This window comes from Megascapheus bottae, chromosome 4, assembly GCF_031878675.1.
Source record: "Megascapheus bottae isolate mThoBot1 chromosome 4, mThoBot2.hap1, whole genome shotgun sequence".
In the NCBI taxonomy this organism is placed as follows: Eukaryota; Metazoa; Chordata; class Mammalia; order Rodentia; family Geomyidae; genus Megascapheus; species Megascapheus bottae.
This window is the reverse complement of record NC_143512.1, coordinates 33,555,453-33,579,325: the sequence shown is the minus strand read 5'-3', so window position 1 is coordinate 33,579,325 and position 23,873 is coordinate 33,555,453. Positions and strand designations below refer to the sequence as shown.

The 23,873-nt window shown below is 35.2% G+C and overlaps 1 protein-coding gene across 3 annotated transcripts in view; it reads right to left on the bottom strand.

Annotated features, from left to right (window-relative positions):
* Nucleotides 1–955: 955 nt before the first annotated feature.
* Tmem161b (transmembrane protein 161B) overlaps nucleotides 956–23,873 on the bottom strand; it is a 61,671-nt gene continuing 38,753 nt past the window's right edge. For 2 of the 3 annotated variants that reach the window (XM_090331664.1, XM_090331666.1), the window contains 7 exons: nucleotides 13,807–13,958; nucleotides 13,051–13,111; nucleotides 12,293–12,433; nucleotides 9,794–9,907; nucleotides 5,242–5,416; nucleotides 4,287–4,383; nucleotides 956–3,032 (listed from right to left, as the gene is read on the bottom strand). In XM_090331664.1, coding sequence (XP_090187790.1) covers nucleotides 2,755–3,032; nucleotides 4,287–4,383; nucleotides 5,242–5,416; nucleotides 9,794–9,907; nucleotides 12,293–12,433; nucleotides 13,051–13,111; nucleotides 13,807–13,958 — 1,018 coding nt within the window. In that variant the 3' untranslated portion in view covers nucleotides 956–2,754. The remainder of the gene's footprint in view (nucleotides 3,033–4,286; nucleotides 4,384–5,241; nucleotides 5,417–9,793; nucleotides 9,908–12,292; nucleotides 12,434–13,050; nucleotides 13,112–13,806; nucleotides 13,959–23,873) is intronic. The other variant, XM_090331665.1, reaches the window with a different exon arrangement.

Sequence of the window (23,873 nt, the reverse complement as noted above, 5' to 3'; positions counted from 1 at the left end):
ATTTATGGCACAAAAACTTAGGTTAGATGTTGGTGACTCATGCCTGTATCCTAGCTACTTTGTAGGCTGAAATCTGAGCTGTGGTTCTACCTGTTAAGAGTGCTAGCCTTGAGCAAAAAAGCTCAGGGTCAGCACATAGGCCCCAAGTTCAAGGTCCAAGATCAAACAAATAACCAAAAAAGACAAGATACTTAAACTAGTTCAATCTGCTTTAAGTCTAGGCAGCTCCCTCCCCTGGCCCTCAAAACCTGTTACTTAAAACAGTGTTTTGTTTCTCCAATTTCACAGTATGCATTTTACATAAAAGTACATAATTTCATATATGTTGTAGAAAGTGTATTATTTCATAATAATCAAGGACATGCCTTTCCTCTGATAGTACTCCTGTATAAACTTCCAAAATCAAAATAAATTTAACAATGATTTTTAATAATGATCATAAATCTCAGGCATCATTCTTTACAAGTCTATCATGTCAGAATGTTCACGTACAAAATAGATATCAAAATCTGGTACTATCTTCCTATAAGATATATACCCATTTTGGTGATGCTGTTGAATCTGAACATACATTTGAAATGCTTCTTTTAAAAAGACATGAGGGTTGCAAGTTTGCCCTAGTGGTAGAGTGTGTGCCTAGCATACACAAAGACCTGGGTCCGATTCCTTGGTGCCACATACATAGAAAAAGCTGGAAATGGTGCTGTGGGATCAAGTGGTAGAGTGCTAGCCTCAAGAAAGCCCAATGACAGTGCCAAGGCCCTGAATTTAAGCCCCCAAGACTGGCAAAAATAAAAATAAAAAGACATGAATTACCATTATGTATATTCACATTTTATTTCAATTTTGTTTTATCTGATTAAAATACTTACTACTTAAGTCTTTCAAAGTATCAGCTATTTCCAGAATATTTGAATCTACACTAAATGGCATGAAATTTGTTGCATTAAAATTATTCAAATGAATATAAATTTTAATCCATGAGTGAAATTCCCAAAAAAGAGCTTCAAACTAGCTGTCAACAGTAGAAATATCATGGAAACACAATATAAAATCTTTATGAAGCCATATGGAAGGACATTTATATAAAACAAAAGAGGGGGAAAAAACTCACTAATCTTTTATATTTAATCCTTTTATAAGCTCAGTACTTCATTTTGGATTCTATATAAGAAAAGGCTCCTAAAAGGAATTTAACTTTTTTTTTCCCATCCACCTGATCTTTTTTTTTCATCCAAACTACCCTAGGACTAAATAAAATTCAGCATTTTATTTATTTTTTTTTTTGCCAGTCCTGGGCTTGAGCTCAGGGCCTGAGCACTGTCCTTGGACTTTCTCAAGGCTAGAGCTCTACCACTTGAGCCTCAGCACCACTTCCGGCTTTTTTCTATGTATGTGGAACCGAGAAATCGAACCCGGGTCTTCATGCATGCTAGGCAAGCACTTTAACCACTTGGCCAAACTCCCGGCCCCAGCATTTTAAATTCTACAAATTTAGATCACGTCCTAGTTAGTAGAAGTTTAAATGATGTCTATATATTTGGTTAATGGAGTCACTGTGATTTCATGTGGTTCATGTCTGGAGGGCCTGCGGGGTCTTTACTACCTCAGCCCTTTAAGACTGTGATCTCTGAAGATGATAGAAATATCACTGTAATTTAAAAGATACCATCAAAGCATTAACAGTATTTTAACTACTTTTACAATGTGCAACGAATAAGTTACATGCTCTGATTAACTTTCAAAATGTATTTTAATCTCATTCCAAACAGAAATAAAACTTCTAGGTACAAATACATCTCACTCACATCACTTTTTCACATACATTCAGCAACATAAAATATTATAAGAAACCAATATTTTCACCATTTATACTTCAATATATTATATATTTAATATATAATACATACAATACATACAGGTAACCAGCAGGATTACAAAGTAATTTCTTAAAAAGTCTGATCAGTATTGATAAATATTTTTAGACTACTGGAAGGATTTAGGATCATAGAAAGAATAAAGTATAGCAGGCCCCAAACTAACAGTACCATTGCAAATGTTCATATGGCCAGTTATTTTTAAAACAACTTTCAAGTTGGGTAGAATACATTTTAAACAATATTCTTGCTACTCTCAAGCAACAGTACTTGTGGTATCAAGCATGTAAATCTCCATTAAATTAAAAATAACTATGCAGCTTTCTTTACTGTAATATACAGTAACTCTCTCTTCCTTTCTGTTGGACTGTGGTTATTTGATAGTAACTAGAACATTACCAACAGAAGAGATTTTATTTCCTTTCCCTCCCCTAAATCATGGCTCAGTTTGGAGATTGATCTATAGGTAGCCATTATGACTATTAACAGTACCTTAATACCATTAAGAGCAATCAATAACGAGTCAATATGAGAAGTTGTAAAGACTGCTGGAGGTTTCTACTGTAAACCAAGGTATCACAAGTATTACCCCTGCAGATAGCCCTCTCACATTTGTTATACAATGAGTTAAAAATTCCAATTCCACAGTGTAACAGTTAACAATCTATCCTGTGATTTTAAATATTATAACATTAATTCACCCTGAGAATACAGAGGAAGCATTTAAAATAAGATTCTCTGATATGTTTCTTTCTGTTTTTTTTTTTTTCTTCTTCTTCTTTGTATTTGCTTTCTTCTGGTTTTCTGTTGGCCCTTCATGGGCCTAATATTTAAATTCAAAATATGACTTGGATATCCTTTCCTTGTTGACTGAGATTCACGCCACAGTCAGATACTGGTGATAGAAAAGCCCAAAAAGACTTGTAGAAAAGAGGCAGGCAGCAATCCACCATGTCAGAAATGACAGAAGTCCTCGAAAAAGAAGAGGAGTGAAAATGTTTTTTAAGCTGCTCAATGCCACTGTTATTTGGGTAACAGTTACCTTCATTTTTCCATCAGTAGATGGCAATTCAGAGTAAACAGAATTGGAAGTTAGACTATTATCCACCGGCAAGGTAGAGATTGATTCTGGATAAATCCCCCAGGAATGATTACCTAGAAAATTCAAGACACAAAACTTGAGATGATATTCAGTGTTGAAAATAGAAGTTAAACAATACTATTTTTCTATTTAAACAATACACATGACTAGAGTCTGTTCTTATAGTAAAAGTATACACAAAAGCACAAAGTCTGACATACTTTTAATTAACTGAAGTAAAATCTGCTAAGATATTAAAAACAAGTTTTTCCTTGTATAAGATATGAATCAACTACCTCTCCTGGAGTGAGAAGGACAGACTCAACAGCTTCTTAGAAATCTTTTCTACCTCTACAATATCAGAATAAATTTCTTTCTTAGAAACTGATTTCAATGTGAAAAACTGTTAATAGCTCTTAGAATTTTTTCATCATATACTTTCCTAAGTTGCATAGGATATGAGTCAGGTAATTTACAACTAAGATGCCTACCCTTTTATGTTCCATATATTCCTAAAGGACCTTTGTGTCTATCATCAGCTCTATAGTATCAACAAAGCCTACCAAATAATGGTTTCAGTTCCTTTTAGCTTCATACCCTGCATAATGGCAGCCCCTGATCTAAGCAAAGGGAAATGACCAATGCAATAATGACAGCTCTTGTATACTACTGCACAGGGATTTAAGAGCTTAGTGAAGAGACTTGTAGGAGAATTTTGTCCTTTCACTGAAAAATCTATCCTTTCAACACAAGTTTTCTAAAATCAAACCCACCTGAGGACTTGGTAATTTGTCTAAGTATACAACCAGCTCGTAAACATCTGAACATGAGACACAAACCCTTAAATCATTCTCTCAAAACAAAACTATGATTGGCAATACTCATTTATGTTACTTGGTAAATTTGGGAATTAATTATAATTATTAAAAGTATGAAGTTCTATTGAATGAATCAAAATCAAGATGAATCAACTTCTACATTTAAAACTTTACCATGCTTCCTCTTAAAACTCTGGAAGACTTTTACAAAGCAAACCTTTTTGGGTAATAGAAAACATTGTTAATTACCTTAATATATCATTAAAAGCAATCAAAACTGGAGAAAATATAAGTTTTAACACAGCTAAAGGTTTCTACTGTAAGCAAGGTAATCAATCGGAAATATTACTTTGGCACATAGTCCTCTTCAGATAGCTAAGGTAATATAACTTAAAATTCTAATGTCAACAGTTAATCTACTTTGATTTTTAAATACTGTAACATTAATTCACCCTGAGAATACAGAGGAAGCATTTATTCATTGTTTCTCAGTAGTTAGTACATGTATACCTAGTGTTTTCAAGAGCAGAGTTGTGTGCAGCAGCATTACCAAGGGTGCCACGTACTGCAGGGCTATGACACAAAGGTAATAGAAGACTCGAGCCACCTGCAACCAACGATATTTGTGAATATCCAAAATAGCTGATGCATTAGGAATAAACTTTCATGTCATTATCAAACTGAAATGCATAAGAGATAAGTGATGCTTTCAAGGGAAGAAAGATAAATGTCATTAAGTATACACTTCATTATAAAGATGACCACATCTCAGAAACGCTAAACTGGCTCAACTGGTAGATTATAATTTGGTATGTGAAAATATGATATTTTTTAAAAAAAAACACTTCAAAATTTTCGTATCTCTATGTAGTAAGCAGTTATATCTGAGCAGCAACCTCTCATAAACACATTAAATCCTTAGTATATATGGACATAAGATCAGCTTACAGAGAATATGAAAATATTGAAAGGTGACAGAAAAAATAGTTAACATGGTAAACTTTTCTAGGTGTGGACAATATGAAACAGGGAATTCCAATATAGCAATTTTCTAAAAACAATATGATCAGATTATACATCCACTACAATAGATACATTCCTATATTTTATTTTTATAATCTCCATAAAATTTAGCCACTAACCTAGTATTTCCTGCTTCTTAAGTACCAAGTTCTGACTAGTAATGTTTTTAAAGTCAGTTAGACAAGTTTCACTCAGCAACAGTGGCATACTACAACCTTTTATCAACCAGCTATCTGACATATAAAGCATTTAAGGCAGAAGAAGGAACTGAGATTTTTTTTTTAAGCACCAAAATCAGATAAAGGCCACTAATGCAAGTCAGTCTAAGAAAGTTCCACTTATTTACAATAAGATTATGGAATGCCACACTATTAAAGCAAATCCAATATACTGTTACAACACAATTTTTGCCATGTTTTATTTTTATAGACATAACACTCACCATTTTCTGTAGCTCAATTGTACTTATTCGGCCTGCTTCTTTTTTCATCTGATCCACACACTTCTGGGCTAAGTTTAAATATGCTTGCAAGTGACTACGCATCATGGCCAACCGCAAAGCACACAGGAGGATTATTAGCCAGAGTCGCAGAGTATCGAATGTAGCCTCTGTCATTCTACAGATAAAAAGTTGACACAGTGCTCACAAAGACCACAATAACTTAACAGGGTAATAACATGCTGCTGATCACCACACACATTACAGGAAACATATACATTAATAGAGTTGAATGTGTACACATGTATCTGAATGTATACACATTTAGCCAGACTCTGCTGTGTCTCTAGTCAACATCAGTGGAAAATCAAAGCTCTGGTACATTATACAGACATTAGATGTCGCCCATTCCTTGATAAGTGGCTGAATTAACCTACTCTGTGCTGAATCTGCCTCAGTTCTAAGCAATTCCTCAGGGTAAGTTGAGGATTCCAGGTGACAAATCTGGAACTTAGAAAGCCCCGTGAAATTCTTAAGAACATGAATATAAACCAGCATAACTGGGAAGATTTTTTTTTGCCAGTCCTGGACTTGAGCTCAGGGCGTGAGCACTGTCCTTGGACTTTCTCAGGGCTAGAGCTCTACCACTTGAGCCTCAGCACCACTTCCGCCTTTTTTCTATGTATGTGGTACCGAGGAATCAAACCCAGGTCTTCATGCATGCTAGGCAAGCACTTTAACCACTAGGCCAAACTCCCAGCACAACTGGGAAGATTTTTAAAGCCTTCTTCCCCCACAAGAAAAAAGCCCAGCAACTTTACAACAGTTTTATCCCCTAAGTGGTTCCATTACCACTCAGTTTTTCTGTCCAAGAGCAAGTACCTAGGAAAGGAACTAAAGGCACAACACAGGAAGTTATGTTACTAAATATGTTAGGAAACAAAAGTCATAAAAATTTATGATTCTGTGTGAACTGGGGATAGAACCATGGCTTTATAATGTATGCCCTATTGTTTTTAGACGGGACAACTATCAGTATGATTCTATTATAGTAACAATGAGATACAGAAGTTATTTATGTAATTGTAAAAGAATGGAAAATGAATACAAAAGCCTTGAAATTATCCAGGGAACCTATGCATACAACTGTGCTTCTGGAGTGTGCAACACGGGAGCTGATGGGCAGCCTCCTAAAGACAACAGAGAATGCAAAGAAAGAGACAAGGGTAGGAAATAAGAAATCTACTTGTTCATCTTATGAGTTCAGGCCTTGGGATAACAGTCAAGTATTCAGACTAAAGTAGTAATGATATGGTCAAACAGTTAGGTAAAGAATAGGCAGAAAAAAAATTTCTAAGATTCTAATGCAACACTGGTCTTTACAACTTTTTAAACTCACTTGATTTTTCTTTTTTTTGGATGCCCTAACAAAATGGGTACATTTAAATACACTTCCAATTTGAAACAGGATTATAATAATTTTTACTACTGATTTTTCTGATAAGCCAAGTTGCCAATGCGACAGAACCAGAACCTGTCATTTTATTTTTTCCTTTGTCTTACACTCTGATAAACAGGTACTCACTCTTTCATAATCCACATTTTACAGTAAATGCATGCCTTCTTCCCCTCTGTTATGGCACTAGAGTTTGAATTCAGAGTGCTTGAGTTCATACTGCTTGCATGCTCACAGCTTGTATACTACCACCTGAGCCATGTCTCCAACTTAACCTTTAGCTGGTTGTTTTAGAAATGGAATCTGGTAAACTGTTCTGTCTGGATTGTCTTTGAGGGAAATCTTGCAGATTTCAGATTCAAGAACCTAGGATTAATGGTGTGAGTCCAGAGTCTGGTTCTAAATGTTTTATATACATCAAACCTCATACATAAATCCTAGTGAACATTATTTAAGCTCTGAATGAGAACAGCAACTACGGATCTATAATTCCTGTATAAATTATAAAACCCATGAAACATTAATAGCTGGCAATACTGATAGTTATGATAGTTGCATCAAGTGTTAGTTTATCTTCCCAACTTTACCAAGATAAAATCAGAGAACATAACTATGATAGTATGAACTCACATTTCTATGACCAAACTTAGGGTAGGACTAAGATGTTTTCAATATCAATATGAACTAGAAGGTTTTCCTAGGATTCTTCCTACAACCCTAGGATCCTTAGAGTCACCGTTAAACACTTTTGGAATCTGTCACATTAAAAATGACTACTAAAGTTTAATTATGTGCAGGAAAAAAATATACTTCAGTCTACAATTCCCTAGTAAACAGGATTTTAAAAAAGGAGTCACGATTACTCCCAGACAAGCAAACTTGTACCAGGACCTATAAGAAATATTTAATAAAAAACATCCTGTAGAGTCATTACTAGTCAAGTTTTTTTCTATTTTACTTTTGATGAGATAAAGCAAGTGAAAGGAACATTTATTAGGCACTTACATCTAACTAGTTGCTTACATACATTCTATTATTGACACATAGTTCCATAAGACATATGTATCATATGAGATAGTTATTAGCATTTTAGAATAAATTGTTTCCTTGACTTCGTCTATGCTGAATCTTTCTTTCTTTCTTTCTTTCTTTCTTTCTTTCTTTCTTTCTTTCTTTCTTCCTTCCTTCCTTCCTTCCTTCCTTCCTTTCTTTCTTTCTTTCTCACTTTTGGGGCTTGAACTTGAACTCAGGGCGTGGGCATTGCTTTTGAGTTTTCTCAAGGTTAGTAGTGTTCCACCACCTGTACCACACCACTTCCAGCTTTTTCTGTGTATGTGGTATTAAGGAATCCAACCCCGGGCTTCATGGATCCTAGGAAAGCACTCTACTCCTAGGCCACACTCCCAGCCCCTGAATTTTTTTTGTTTTTGTTTTTTTTGGGGGTCAATCATGGTGCTTGAACTCTGGACCTAGGTGCTGTCCCCAATCTCTTCAGTTCAAGGCTAGCACTTTCTAACACTTGAGGTACAGTGCCACTTCCAGTTTTCTGGTGGTTAATTGGAGATAAGTCTCACAGACTTCATTGCCCAGGCTGGCTTTGAACTGTGATCCTCAGCTCTCGGCCTCCTGAGTAGTTAGGATTACAAGCATGAGCCACTGGCACCCTGTGCCGCTGAAAGTTTAACTAGAGAAACTAGTATCTAATACTAGTTAGGGCATTATTTTAAAAGTATAATGATAATACTTTCATCATAGAAGAATGTTCTTAATAGAGATGCAACATAAAGACTTCGGTTTAAAAATGTTATTCTTGTAATTTACCCTCAAAAATACTGTATTCCGAAAGTAGATAAAATATAGTAATGTTAAATCTCTATGCAGATGTGATTCCACTTATACTTTTTCCTTCCATAATTTTCATAATTAAAAGTGTAATGAAGGCAATGCAGAAGGGCCACAAGTGATAGCCACAGTGACAAGAGAAAAGTACCAGATGATAACTGGACACTAAGAAAAAAAGACCAATGTATAAGATAATATTAGTGTAGAGTAATAATTATCATATTCGTTTTACATGACCAATAAAAATAATAGCTTTCTTACCCAAATGTCCAGAAACAAGGCCTAAAAGCTACTACCACAATGATGTTCACTGCATCACTGTTTACCGTAGCTAAGATATAGAACCAACCCAGATGCCTGTAGATGATTGGATCAAGAAGATGGGGTACTTATACACAATGGAATTCTATGCTGCCATTAGAAAGAATGACATTGCTGCATTCATAAGGAAATGGAAAGACTTGGAAAAAAATCGTATTAAGTGAAGTAAGCCAGATCCAAAGGAGCCTAGGCTCCATGGCTTCCCTTATTTGTAATAATTAGTACACATATAGGATTCTCCTAGCAGAGTATCACAATAGCTCAAAACCTATGTATACATGGTCATATAGGATGAGACTAATGAAAGGATCTCTAGGTTATGGAAACAAGAGGTTTATCTTTGTGATTATTGTTCTTAATGTACTATGTAAAGTTATTTCTTTTCTTTTTTTCTTTCCACTTACGATTAATCTCATATAGTTACTGTATCTGCCTTTCTTACCTGGTATATTGTATATACTTTTATTTATTTGAAATAGGGAAGGGGGAAACAAGATGATTGGGGAAGTGGGGTAGAGGGAAGGGGGACAAAAACATAAGAAGTGGTATCAAGGTTCGAGAAGTAATGTACCCGTTACTTTTTTTTTTTTTTGCTAGTCCTGGCTTGAACTGTAACCCCTCTATACATTATCCCGACAATAAAATACAACACATACACAAAAAACGGCTTTCATCTTTGTAGCATCTTTTAGCATTTCTCCTAATTAGTGTCAATTAAATACAAGTTTGTATAGTGGCCCATGACTATTCCAGCATTCAGGATGTGGAGGCAGGAGGCTCTAAGTTCAACGCCAGTCTGGGGGCCACACAATGGATTTGCATCCTGTCTCAAAAATAAAACCAAAACAAACCAAAAAGCCCCCAATACAGTAAATATCTGTTAAGAAAGTAGTTTTACAACGAAATAAAATTTAGCCCTCAAGTAAACATACTTACAAAGGGATACTTTCTTTACCCAATGGTGGGTTCATAATGTAGTCTTTGGTGATTGGTTTTACCCAGAGCAGAACCATAAATAAAGGTGCCAAGAAGTTGATATGAAGTAATGTTCTGTAAGTGTTCAAGAAACAAACATAAAAATCGAGAAACAAATACACCAATTAACTATAGAAATGTGGGTATTAAATTTTTCTTCACCATATAACACTGAATTGAGAAATTTTTCTCCAACATTTTTCACATGAGAACATGGAATCCCTGGCAACTTAACAGGTTAGAAGTAGACCTAGGACTAAAATACATATTTGTTCACTTTTATTCTGAATATAAAAAATATATAAAATCTTTTACTAAATTCCTAATTCAACAAATGGTAATTCAAAAATTTTGTTTTAGTCACGAGTTCAATGGCAGATACTGAGAATCAAATGATACCTTCCAATATAGCTGAAACAGTGATTGTTTATGATTTACAAGTGAAGGATAGTGATTAGCTAGATCCATAATGTTAGGAGGTATTTGGCAGATAAAACTTATCATAAGAAACTGTGACTGAGAAACCTCTCAATATGTAACGAGCATGTATAATGTTTAAGCTATACTGTTAAAATAAAATGATTTATACATTTTTGACTGTCATGAATATAGCTGAAATTCATTTCCCTATGCTAAATAAAGCAAGGAAATTTTCTCATGACAAGGTCACATACCTAACACTGCAATGGGTCTCAGGACTGAGACCCATTTACTGCTGTTTCTAGCTTACTTATCGGATTTCCTATTTTGGAAAAAAGGCAAATTCTTCAAGCTATTTTATTACAGTGCACTATCAACCACATAGATAGCTAAACTAGGGGATTTAAAATACATAAACAAAATTTAAAACATCACTACACAGGCGATGGGAGTGATGTGTGTGAGGAACAGGACTTGGTACGGATGCCAGGAACACCTGACAAGGCAAAATGGGCCTCTAATGTGGCCTCTGGTATGAAAACAAGTCCTGGTGCCTAGCTAGGAGCATGAGGACAATGCTGCTCTTTGTGCCAGTCAGGTTACTCACCATGGAACTAGCTTGCCCACACCCTTGGATCAGAGCACAGTGCTATAATACAATGAGGGGCTGCAATGCACAGAAAATAAAATAAAGCCCCAAATCCCCAAAGGGAAAAAAAAAGCTTAAAAAAGCAGCCATCTTTACTGAAAAGGACACTAAAATGTGCCACCCCTTCCCCAACCACCACTAAATGCTTTATGTTTTTATAAAGTGATTCTTTCATCCCACAGCTTTGGTAAACCATCGGGTACAGGGGAAGAAAGAAGCAGTATTAGGTATGCAGTGTTGCTAGGGAACACTCTAGTATCAAGGAGATGCCCACAGCGGTTTCAGTAGCTTGTGAAGGGCTCCCCTCCACCCACCCTTTTCAGCTTATTTAAATCGTAACACTGGGGTTAGTGGACTGAAGTGTGTGTGTAGAGAGAAGGGGGAGAACCAGGTTTTGTTTTAAAAAAGGCCATTAGAGAGACCGGTGGTGGAAGAAAGCAGGATGACATAGTCAAGAGCATGCTGAGTAAAGGGAGGGAGGAAAAAGGGATAAAGGAGTATGTAATGGGAAGTGAAAGTAAGTAAACACATGCAGAAGATATAGGTAGAAAAAATGGAGACAAGGAGAAAAATAACAGTGAACATAAGTTAAAGAATATCGCATTGATGAGAGTGAAGAATGCTGAAAGACTAGAGTATCAGCACCATTAAATATAGTCTTGAGCATTATTAGAAAATATGATTATGTGGAGAAATTTAATGACTATAAATACATGTATCAAAATGCATTATATTCAAGCTAGGCTTACAAACAAAATGATAAGAACTTAGATCTGGATAGGCTCTGCCAAGGTGTTGATTGTATCAATAACAAAATATCTATAACAACCAGGAATAGGAGAGAAAAAGACTTTTTGAAGATGATTTCCATGATTTCTCAATTTCAGAACTAAAATAGAATTTGTCAGTTAAAAATAATCTACATTATAGAATATTGTACAGTATTGGCAAAATAAAATTCCAAGATAACATATCGCCGTACCAAAAGCCTAAGCAAATCAATAATTGAATAATCTTTTGTTTAAAAAGAGTAAGGTATTTAAATTAGAGCACTGTACTTGAATAAATATTTAAATTTAAATTGATATTTTTTAGTGCTTTGATGTTTTATATGGAAATTCCTACAACTCTTTAGTTCCGATATCAAGCTTAAAATATCAGAACACTTTGAATTAAATATTTCAGTACTTTTGTAATCAAAAGCATTATTTTTCCACACAAGATTTAAACTTCTGAAAGGAAACTTTATGTTGGAGAGGAAGTAATAATGCTCTATCAAACTGACTATTAATTTTTAATATAAAATGTATGATTTTATTATAATAATATACCTTCATTAAGATGGAAAACATATATTTATCTGCATGTGCTTATGTACATTTTCCGCTTACTGTGTAAGTTTTTCTGTTGCCAAATTCAGGGCATCCAGATGCATTTGAGCCAGTCGTAATCCAGGAAATGTCAAAAAAGCCCCAATGAGTGAGCAGAAAAGAGCCAGGAAAAATTTGAAAGTGAGTTTTGAAACAGGACTTCTAAAAGTAAAATAATAATAAAAAATAAGATCTGGTAAATTTTTACAATTAGCTTTCTAAGAACTTTTCTTCTAACATAAATAATATCAATAAAATAAGTAAAGTAAATGTATATACAGGATCAGTCTTATTCAAGTACTTGTAACAGATCTTGGTGAGCAAAAACTAAGTCAGGCACCTCTAAGATATCATACCTTGACTATGTCATCAAACCACATAATCAACAGAAAAACATAAATGACTATCAATTAGTTTTATCTTTAAAGGCAGAGGATTTAAGAGAAAATCTAACAGCTTTTTTTTAAACACCTAATTTTTAACAGCTGTAAAAATTACAAAGAATGACGCTTCTAGAAGGGTAGAACTGGAAATGGACCAGAGTCAGACTTTGTCTAACATGCCTAAGACCCTGGGTTTAATCCCTAACATCTGGTACGGAAATAAGCATGTGCGTGTGTACACACGTACACACACGTACACGTACACACACACACACGTACACGTACACACACACACACACACACATACAGAGGAAACTTTCATGGATGAAAAACAAAAATCTGCTTTGCTAAAGAAAAATATTAATATATTAATGCTTATTTTTTTCAAAAACTTACTGAGATTCTAGACCTTGTTTTTCAAGAAATTGCATTGCACTGTCTGAAAAATTTGTAAACCCTGTTGAAAAAGAAGAGAGATTATCCTTATCATAGAAGTGAATTACAGCATCTTTCCCTGGAAACTCAAACTAGAAAACTGAGAATGATAAATTCAGAACTAACTAGCTTAGATCTTTCATGTGTCAATTAGTATGACATAATGCAATAAAATTTGATTACCAATGTTCAGTCTATGAAAAATACTTTCTTGATACTGCCCATTTTATAGAGGACTATAACTTGGTATTAATTTTTAATATGAGTAAACAGCAGCATTATAGAAGCTTACTTAACTGCAAGAGAAAATAAGGACAGTATTTTGAGGAAAAACTAGATAAAGCAACTTAGTTAACAAGCAATAAAAAAATACAGAATTTAAGAATAATAAAGGTTAGGGGCCGGGAGTTTGGCCTAATGGTAGAGTGCTTGCCTAGCATGCACGAAGACCTGGGTTCGATTCCTCTGTACCACATACATAGAAAAAAGCCAGAAGTGGTGCCGAGGCTCAAGTGGTAGAGCTCTAGCCTTAAGAAAGTCCAAGAACAGTGCTCAGGCCCTGAGCTCAAGCCCAGGACTGGCAAAATAATAATAATAATAATAATAATAATAATAATAATAATGGTTATTTAGAACACCTTGAATCTAATTTAATTAAATGCTGAGGAAAAAAAAATAAAAAACAAAAAACCTCACAAAACTATATGAAACCATTACCTGTTTCAAGTCCAAATTCCAGATAATTCTCTGTTACAATCAAAACAGCCATTGCTTTGACGAAGAAAAAAAATCCAAAGGTGACACAGACTGATCTTTCACCACCATCTTCTACTTTAAAATAGTGTGTAGTTAATGAAAATAGAACTTTGCTGCAGAAGGAAAGGTTCAGGAAAAAGCACAAATAACTGTGGTAGCTACGCACAACTACTTTTACTGGACAGTAACTACAATAGAATTTGACTACAATGTTTATTTTGATTCTACTTGCTTGTCTATAGGATGCCCTTTGGAAGTAAAACACTAACATTAATAGTCTCTCAGGAAATTGGACATAAAACAAAGAAAATTTAAATGAAACATAGCATTTATAAATCGAGGAAAAGTATATCAAAATTAAGGGAATAAGTTTTTGTTTATTTGACTGAAATTCATTAGGAGACATTTACAGGTATTTTATGCAATGGAGTGTAAGTAACATGAAAACCGGGGTAGTGGTTATTTGAGGGTAGTCTATTGAGTATATTTGCCAAACAGCATTTATAATTAAACATAATGAACAGCAGAGGAACTACTGCTTAACATCCAATAATTTAAAAATTGAGATTTCTTTATACTTATGCTAACCTGCTTTAGGAAAACAAAGTATCTGGGGTCATCACTTTCCACTAGTTTAAATGAAACCAACCAACTCTTTATAAAATTTTTAAATTGAGGGCTGGGAGTTTGGCCTAGTGGTAGAGTGCTTGCCTAGCATGCACGAAGACCCAGGTTCGATTCCTTGGTACCACATACATAGAGAAAAAAAATTAAATTGAGTATTCAAAACTATACAGTTTTACTGTGTTTTTTTTCTTTCTTGTGCCAGTCCTGGGGCTTGAACTCAGTGCCTGGGCACTGGGTACTATCCCTTGGATTTGTTACTAGTACACTGCGAAGGAGTCACAGCTCCCTCCCACCCCCACTTCCTTCTTTTCTTTTTTTCCCATATTTAATAGATTATAAAAGTCTCACAGACTGCCCAAGTTGGCTTTGAATCACAATCCTCAGATCGTGGCCTTCTAAGTCGTTAGGATTATAAGCATGAGCCACTGACAACCAGTTTGTGCACTTTTTTTTTTTGGTTAGTCATGGGGCTTGAACTCTGGGCCTTGGCACTGTCTCTGAGCTCAAGACTAGTGCTCTACCACTTGAGCCTCAGTGCCACTTCCAGTTTTCTGGTGGTTAAATGGAGATAAGAGTCCCACAGACATTAGTGCCCAGGCTGGGTTTGAACAGAGATCCTTACATCTCAGCTTTCTGAGAAGCTAAGATTACAGGAGCCAGCCACAGGCATACTGCTTGCGCTCACTTTTTTGAGATAAAATTAAAGGAGATAACCCTGTCTAAAGCCTGCCCCAACTTACACTAATTTATTTAACCAGGATCAACAAATTAGAACATGATTCAAAATTAGAACTAGGATCTATCTCCATTATAGAAAATTATTCTTTTTGAGAAGAGAAACAAGGCAATCAGCAAACAATTTTAGAAAAACTACACAGCTAGATTAGAGGCAAATGTTTTAAATCCAGGCATTCTGACTTCAGTCTGTGCACTCAAAACTGGTGTACTGCTTCTACCCACTGTATACAGCATCTATCAATTATGCGGAACTTAACACAGGAGACCTGTCAAAATAGAACCACGCTAAAGTAGGTAGTTCAAAGTTTGAAATATCTGTTTTTCTAAGGTATTAATAGGATAAACTATATTAATTTCAAAAACAGGAATAATCAAGTTTATAAATCTGCTAAACTAGTAATCTCTCCATACAGAAAGAATTGAGTAGGATTTACACGTTAGTCCTTATTTTGCAGTGCACTATTGTATGCTGACTCATTCTACATTATTTCTAAAATCACTAACACTGTTGTACAAGTTTCCCTAAACATATTTCTCAATCTTTCTATTCTGACTAAGTTATTAAACAATATATAAGCAATGTGTCCCCTATGCTGGCATGATTCTGTAATATCAAGCTTAACTAGGACTGTAAATTTGTATGTCAATTTCAACTAAAATAATAATAAAAGGCTTAACACAAACACATTCAGTTTCCATGCCATTTTGAGAAATACGAATTCTTAAATGTTTTTTCACTTCATACAATTAATATATACAATCTACCAATATTATTTGCTACTTTTCTATGCTCAATTCAGCTTTTACATTTATGCTCTCACCACACTACTAGACTACATGAGAAATCTATAGCTGACTAAGGACTTTTCACAACCACATGGTCAAACTTTCATTTTACAGTCCTACACCTCCATTTAAATCAGGAGTGTATTTATTGTCCCCTGAATATAAGAGTTACACTGTCTCAGATCAGTCTTCATGTCATCTGAGCTGTCCTCTTCCCTCCCATTACCTAATCAAAGAATCAAGGGAAGCTCCATAACCTTCATGAGGCTCAGCATCACCTCTTCAGCCAAGAACTTTCTTATCCTCTTGCGAATTTACTATAGCCATAGAACCACATGGTATCTTGACCTGTAGTATGACAGAGCTAGAAAAGAAGCAATCTCCAGATTTAGTGCATAGCTGCTTTTTGGATCTACTCTTACTGTGTGATTTTTGGCACAAAAATATGTAAACCTTTGTTACTGTTTCTTCATTTGTAAAATGAAGCCAGTTATGTCTCACCTCAGAAGTATATAAAAATTAACGAATTTTTTCTTTTTCCAAAGAAAGGATTTTAAAAATTTTCTTCAAAAAAATGGCACATTCTGGAGGTGCTACATGTTTACAGTCTTGAAAATTAAATGCGCTAATAGAAATTCACATGGCACCACGTAAATAGATGCAATTAGCATGGGTCAACTAAAAGTAAAAAAAAATCAGTGAATGAAAGAACAATTTTGACACTAACTGAAGGTACACACAATTTTCTACAGTGTTTTGCCCCTTGAGATCTTGACAGGGAAGGGAACCTGATGAGAGTGGCATCCAAGCCAAGGAGCACTTGCAGTTTAGCATTGTCAATGCCCTTGAAATGTTCTCAGCAACAAAATGTTTACTAGATAAAAGAATTTTGCATTGAACTTCTAATACAACAAAATACAGAAGAACAGAGGGACTATATAAAGACACAACGCTTAGTTGTACTTAGATTTATAATTTACAAAGCTGGGGAACAATTAAGACTCAACTTCTCACTATGCCATTGCCTTTCCACACACATAGGGACTAAACCATTGGCTCCAATAGAAAACTACAATTTTTGTCTTTGAAGAAAAAGAACCTGATCTCAGCAGATTCTAGATTAAGTCAACTGCACAAAAAGTAGGATTGAGGATTAATGGGATTGAGGATACTGTACATATTCCCAAGAAACACCCAACTTTAATGAAACTTCCAAGTTCAAATATTCTGTTAAAAATACAGGGTAGCTTGTCCCTGTAATCCTAGCTACTCGGGAAGCTGAGATCTGAGGATCGCTGTTCAAAGCCAGTCCAGGCACTAAAGACCATGAGACTCTTATCTCCAAGTGACCACCCCACTAGAAAACCAGAAGTGGTGTTGTGGCTCAAGGGGTGAGAGCCTTGTAATAGCTTAGGGGACAGCACCGAGGCCCAGAGTCCAAGCCCCATAACTGGGGAGGGGGAGGATGCATTTGCAAACCAGGCTCCAGTAGCCAATGCCTGTAATTCTAGCTACTCAGGAAGCTGAGATCTGGTTGGAAGCCAGCTCTAGCAGGAAAAAATCCCCAAGAGATTCTTATCTCCAATAACCACTCAAAGACTGTAAGGGAGCTCTACCTTAAAGTGGTAGAGCACTAGATCTAATCAAAAGAGCACAAGGATACTGTCCAAAGCCCTGAGTTCAAACCCCGTGACCAAAAAAAAAAAGAGCATTTTCAGCCAGGCACCAGTGGCTCATGCCAACTAGAGTTGGGAGCAAACATAGGCAAACAAATTCTCCAACTCTGACCTCAATTAACCATCAAAAAGTCAGAAGTTTAGGTATAGCCCAAGTGTCAGAATACCAACCTGAGCAGGAAAAGCCCAGGGAGAGCTCAATGCTTCAGACAGAGTTCAAACCCCAGTACTACCAAAAACAAACATGAACAACAAACTGCATTTGCCACACCACATTTAACCCACAGGATACATAACAGCTTAGCAACCAATGAGCTATATAAAGTGTTTGTTATTTACCTCTGTGAACATGAGAGCAATGGATTTCAGCAGCATGCTGCAACCACCCAGCATTAAGCTGCATACCAAACAGATTTCTAGTCCAAGAAAAGAACAATGCTCAACATTCAAAGTATGGTTTCTATGGAATTCACATGGATTTCACATCATCTTAAAGAAAAAACTCATGCAGCAGGGACTGCCTGTATTAGCCTTAAAAACAAGTACATCAGGATTGTACAATACAGGTAGAAGACCTAACAGTCTACACAATCCAAAAGGCCCCAAAGGAAAGCACAATAGACAGGGCATTATGAGCCATCTAAAATAAAATGAGCTTCACCATGGCCAAGCCATTTGGTGGCCTACTTATTTACTGAGCTTCAAATTAGCTTTTGAGTTCTTGACTCAAATAGCAAATCCTTAGACACTATGGCTTGTATCTGAAATCTTTCCATAAAGCCACAATAAATATTTTAGATTTTGTGTGCAAAGTATACAGTTTCTCTAGCAAATTCTTCTGCCTTTTCCTTCAATCCTTCAAAAATAAAATCCACTCATAGCTCTATCTAGAGCTACATAAAACCAGGCTGTGACCTAGATAACAGACTGAAGCATGTCCACATATCAGCACAGTATCATATAGAGAAGGTGGGAGACAAAACTATGAACAAGAAAAATTAGCTTAAATAACAAAGACATGCAAACAGTAGAATAAAGTTCAAAAATATATAAGTACATATAACTAAGTATGCACGTGTTTTATACAGATTTATATTAAGTATTTATATTCCACAGAGTTAAACAAAGATATATATTGTTCAAATAAGAGCAGGATATTACAAAAAAAGAATGGTTAGCTGAAAAATAAGCTCAGAATAGTATAGAATTAAAAACAGTACAGTTAGAAAGAACAACTCAAAAGGTTTCAGATGTGAAGTTCATTAACTTCCACAAAGAAGAACAAAAAGAGGATCAATACAAGAGGTACATCTGGTTAACAAAATGTGTGTAGCAGAGAAAGCAAACAGAAAAGACCATGAAGGAAACTTTCCAAACTTCAGAGTCTACATGCACCAAGAAGTCAAAAGGATCCCCATAGTACAAGATCACTAACCTTTAAAACTAAGACAAGTCAAGAGAAGATCATCAAAGTTTCCTGCAAGGGAAAACTAGTCATTCATATATATATATATATATATATATATATATATATACATATATATACACATACACACATATACATATACATGTGCACACACATATATACACATATATATGTGTATATATGTGTATATATGCATATAAATGGTTTAATTCTTAATAAAATTTTCAAGATTCAAGATAACAAATATAAAAATATGAAGAAAAATTCTGAATTCTACACCTGACCAATAAAATTATTAGGAAAAGAGTTATGTAGCTGGCCTAAAAGGCAACCAGACTAGATAAAAGCCACAGCATGAAAGGCTCCTATGACTGGAAATCTCTACTGAAATGCTAATAGAATTAAATTAGCACAAAGAACTAAACTCAATGTTTAAAAATTTTTCAAACAGTAATTTATTAAAATAAACCATACTAACAAATTCATTTTGGTATCAAAATGAGGACTACAGATTTCACCAACATTTGTATAAAGTAACTATATTTACAAGATCAAATAGAGATAGTAGAGAGGATAGCACTAACCAAAATGGAAATACAAGTATTCTTATTATTAATAATAATACTTTATTTATTTGGTGAGTCATGGGGCTTGACCTAGGCCTGAGCGCTGTCCCTAAACTCTTCAGCTCAAGGCTACCAACCTACCTCTGGGCCTGGGAACTGTCCCTGAGCTCTTCAGCTCAAGGCTACCACCCTATCATTGAGCCAAACCCCACTTTCCGTTTTCTAGAGGTTACTTGGGAATAAGAGTCTCAGGTCCTTTTGTGGCCGAGTTGGGCTTTGACCCTTGATCTTCAGATCTCACCTCCTGAGTAGCTAGGATTATAGGTGTGAGCTACTGAGCCTGGCTTACAAGTATTTTTAGAAATATAAAGGGTTTTTTGTTTGTTTTTGGTTTTGCCAGTCCTTGGGCCTTAAACTCAGGGCCTAGGCAATATCCTTGAGCTTTCTGAAGGCTAGTGCTCTACCACTTGAGCCACAGCACCATTTCCATTTTTTTCTGTATATGTAGTACCAAAGAACTGAACCCAGGGCTTCAGGAATGCTAGGCAAGCACTCTACCGTTACTCCACATTCCCAGACCAAAATAGTAAGATTTTTTAAACCAAGAAGGAACAGCCATATTTGGAGGGTAAAATAGGAAGGAGCAGTACACTGGAAAGAATCCTGGATTTCTTTTTAATATTTAAATTTTTACTATCATTACATTTTACTTTTATGCTTTCTAAATTTTAAAATTATCTTTAATATCAATTTATGAGTATAACGTATCTTCATAGCATCATGTCTTCATTCTTCCCCAGAAACTGGAAATTTTTAATGTAACACTTAGTTCTCTGTGATTCCATATAACCTAGATACGCATATTATTCAACATAAAATATTGAAGGTAAGTGTCTCAAGGACTTTCATACCAGTGCTGGCTGAGAAACAGGATCCTCAGATCTCAGCTAGGATTACATCAAAGGCCACCAGTTCCTAGCTAAGTTATTTTTACTTTATGCTATAAAATCTCAAATCTTGAAATAAAGGGAAAGGTGGAGGAGGTAGAAAAAAAGTTTTATTCCTGCCATCAGGCTGACATTTTTAATTCAATATTAACATATATTTACAAGTGACTACATTCCTATTCCATATAGATGCAAATACAAAAATTCTAAAAACAATAAATAAGGTAAGGGCGGGGAACCGATTTATACAGGAAAATATTTTAAGTATGTTCACCTTCAAGTTGAAGATAAAAGTTTCAAATGGTAAATCAATTTAATTCTTAGTTCTAAAATAGCAAACTTCTCTTAGATCTAGGAAAACAATATACTTATCAAGTTCTTACTGTGATTCAACTGTTACTGAGATTTAACTTAACCATATTTTAAAAAACTAATCTTATATGAAGAAAACATGCCTTCTATATTATAACATCCTAATATTCTCCAAAGATACTTTATCAAATGCTTTCTTGGGGGAAATAAAGCGAAAAATCATATTCTAATTTTAACACATAGAAAGATTCTTCCAACATTTTTCATGAATTTGTAATTCTTTAAAAAAAATAGATCATATCTGCACTCAAATCAAATACATTGCCTTTTTGGGGGGAAACAATTTGATCTTTCATTTCAGCACTAAAAAAATACATTGGGACATGATAAAATTATATAGGTCTCTTGGCATTCACACAGTGAGCCAAAACTAGAACACAAACACACAATACTTAGGTTCATATGATCATATAAAGTAATATTTATCAAAATGAGTTCCAGAAAATAGGTTTTCTTTACTTTTTGTCATTTCTTTATGACCTTGGGAGAATAAGAGGGGCACAGAAATGGTGGGACAAAGGGTGAATAAATGCAGCAGTGGTACTCCTTAGCAGTTAAGTTGAAAATGAACTCTACAACTTTTTTTTTTTTTTTTTTTTTGCCAGTCCTGGGCTTGAGCTCAGGGCCTGAGCACTGTCCTTGAACTTTTTCAAGGCTAGAGCTCTACCACTTGAGCCTAAGCATCACTTCCAGCTTTTTTCTATATATGTGGTACCGAGGAATCAAACCCAGGTCTTCGTGCATGCTAGGCATGACTAGGCCAAACTCCTGGCCCCAAACTCTACAACTTCTGAATGGGGATGAGGGAAAAACTGGAAGAGAAAAAGAGAAAGGCTGGTTGTTCAAAAAGAAATAAAGGGGCCTAGTAGTACAGTGCTTGCCTAGCATGCATGAAGACCCAGGTTTCATTCCTTGATACCACATACATAGAAAAAGCTGCAAGTGCTGCTATGGCTCCAATGGTATAGCTTTAGCCTTCAGAAAGCCTAGGATAGAGCTCAGGTGGAGTCCAAGCCCAGGCCCTGAACTGGCCAAAAAAAAAGAAAAAAAAAATTAAAAGAAATGAAGTCTAAGCCAGTGGCTCACACTTGTAATGTTAGTTACTCAGGAGGCTGGGATCAAAGCCAGCCAAGCGTATGAAAAGCCAAAACACTCTTATCTCCAATTAATCACCCAAACACCTAAAGATGTGCTATGGCTTAAAGTGGTAGGGTACTAGGCCTTAAGTGAAAAAGCTAAGACTTGAATTCAAGAAGACAAACAAATAAAATAAGATTACTTTTAAAAAAAGGAACAAAAGATGGCCCTTTGCCATAATCATTTTTACCTTATTCTGTTTGATTCATGAATGAAGGCAAGAAATAATTACAACTTCCTCTAGATACTCTAAATTTTGCAGAAACTACTTTACCCTCATTTTCTTCGCTCTTTTCCTTATTCACATTGTACAACTTGACATATGTGGATTAGACATAAAGATCTGGTTGCAGACAATGGTCAGAAAGTGAAAGAATAGAGGTGAGAATCACGTTAGGTTCAAGAATCAGAATGGAGATGTGATAGCTCAGCAGAAGTACAAAACAGTAGAAATGAAAACATAGTTGGAGATTTCAGGATTTTATGTTAAATATCACACATCAGAAGTCATTCTTATGCTTACAAGGACCTTCAAGAAAATATCACTGTTGTTCTACTGTGTCAAATAAAGGGAAGAAAATAAAATGACAATAAAGCAATATGCTTCATCACTTTTAAGGAAATTAATTAAATTTATATATGTCGAGTTTGAAGACCACTTTAACTGTTTCATCAGTAACAACTGCAGAGAATTTCCGAATCAATGGATGTAGTTGTGACCTTGGAATTCAGGGAGCTACTGTCCTGTGTAATCAATGGAGTCATATGTTTGACTAATAACTAGGCACATTCAAAACAATGGAGAGAAACCAGACAGAGGTCACTTCTAGACTCACGTCACAGGGTGTGAAAGAAAAACAAGTTTATGTAAGATAATAGATAAGTTTTCGGTGGTAATCTGGACATGTAACATTTAATTTCAAGTTTCTGCAAAGCCTTTTATGGTAGAGGTTATTTTCTCATATACTAAATATTTTAATAATTGTATTCAAGTGTACCAACAACTCTACTTTTCTTCGCCGTCCTTAATCTCTTTTAGAGAGTCAAAGTTGATAAAAGTTGGACTGCAAGCTCTTTAGCAATATCTATCCTCTCTGGGATTGGTGAACAAGAACACAATTCCTGCAGAGATGCTATTGTCTGACACCTTTTATGAAAACACAACTGAAAACTAAGCAGAGCCAGTGCAGTGCTGAAGACCATAGGATCTCTGCTCTCATATTACTAGGTATTATTTAATAAAGTGAAAGATAAGATTTATACAAAGAAGCGATATAAATAGCAATAACATATACAAGTATATGTTACTAATTTCTCTGACAGGAAAAGTTTTTTTGTTTGTTTTTTTTCTACTGATTCTGGGGCTTGAACTCAGGGCTGGGTACTGCTCCTGAGCTTCTTTTGCCCCAGGCTAGTGCTCTACTACTTGAGCCACAGCTCTACTTCCAGTTTTTCTGGTAGTTCATTGGAGATGAGTCCACAGACTTTAATTTCTAGTGCTTTCATGTTTTTGTTTTGTTTTGTTTTGAGATAGGGTCTTGTTCTGAAATAAAGGCTGGCCTAGAATTCGAGTTGTCCTGTTTCTGTGATTCAAATTCACAAGCCTTCCAAGATACATACACTAAGATACTTACACATTAAATACCTGGCATTTTGACCATTGTATAGAGAATTATGTGGTGTCTTACTAATTCTTAACCTATTGAGTACTTATCCAGTGGAACCAGAGCTTTGCAATATCTTTCTCTTTCAA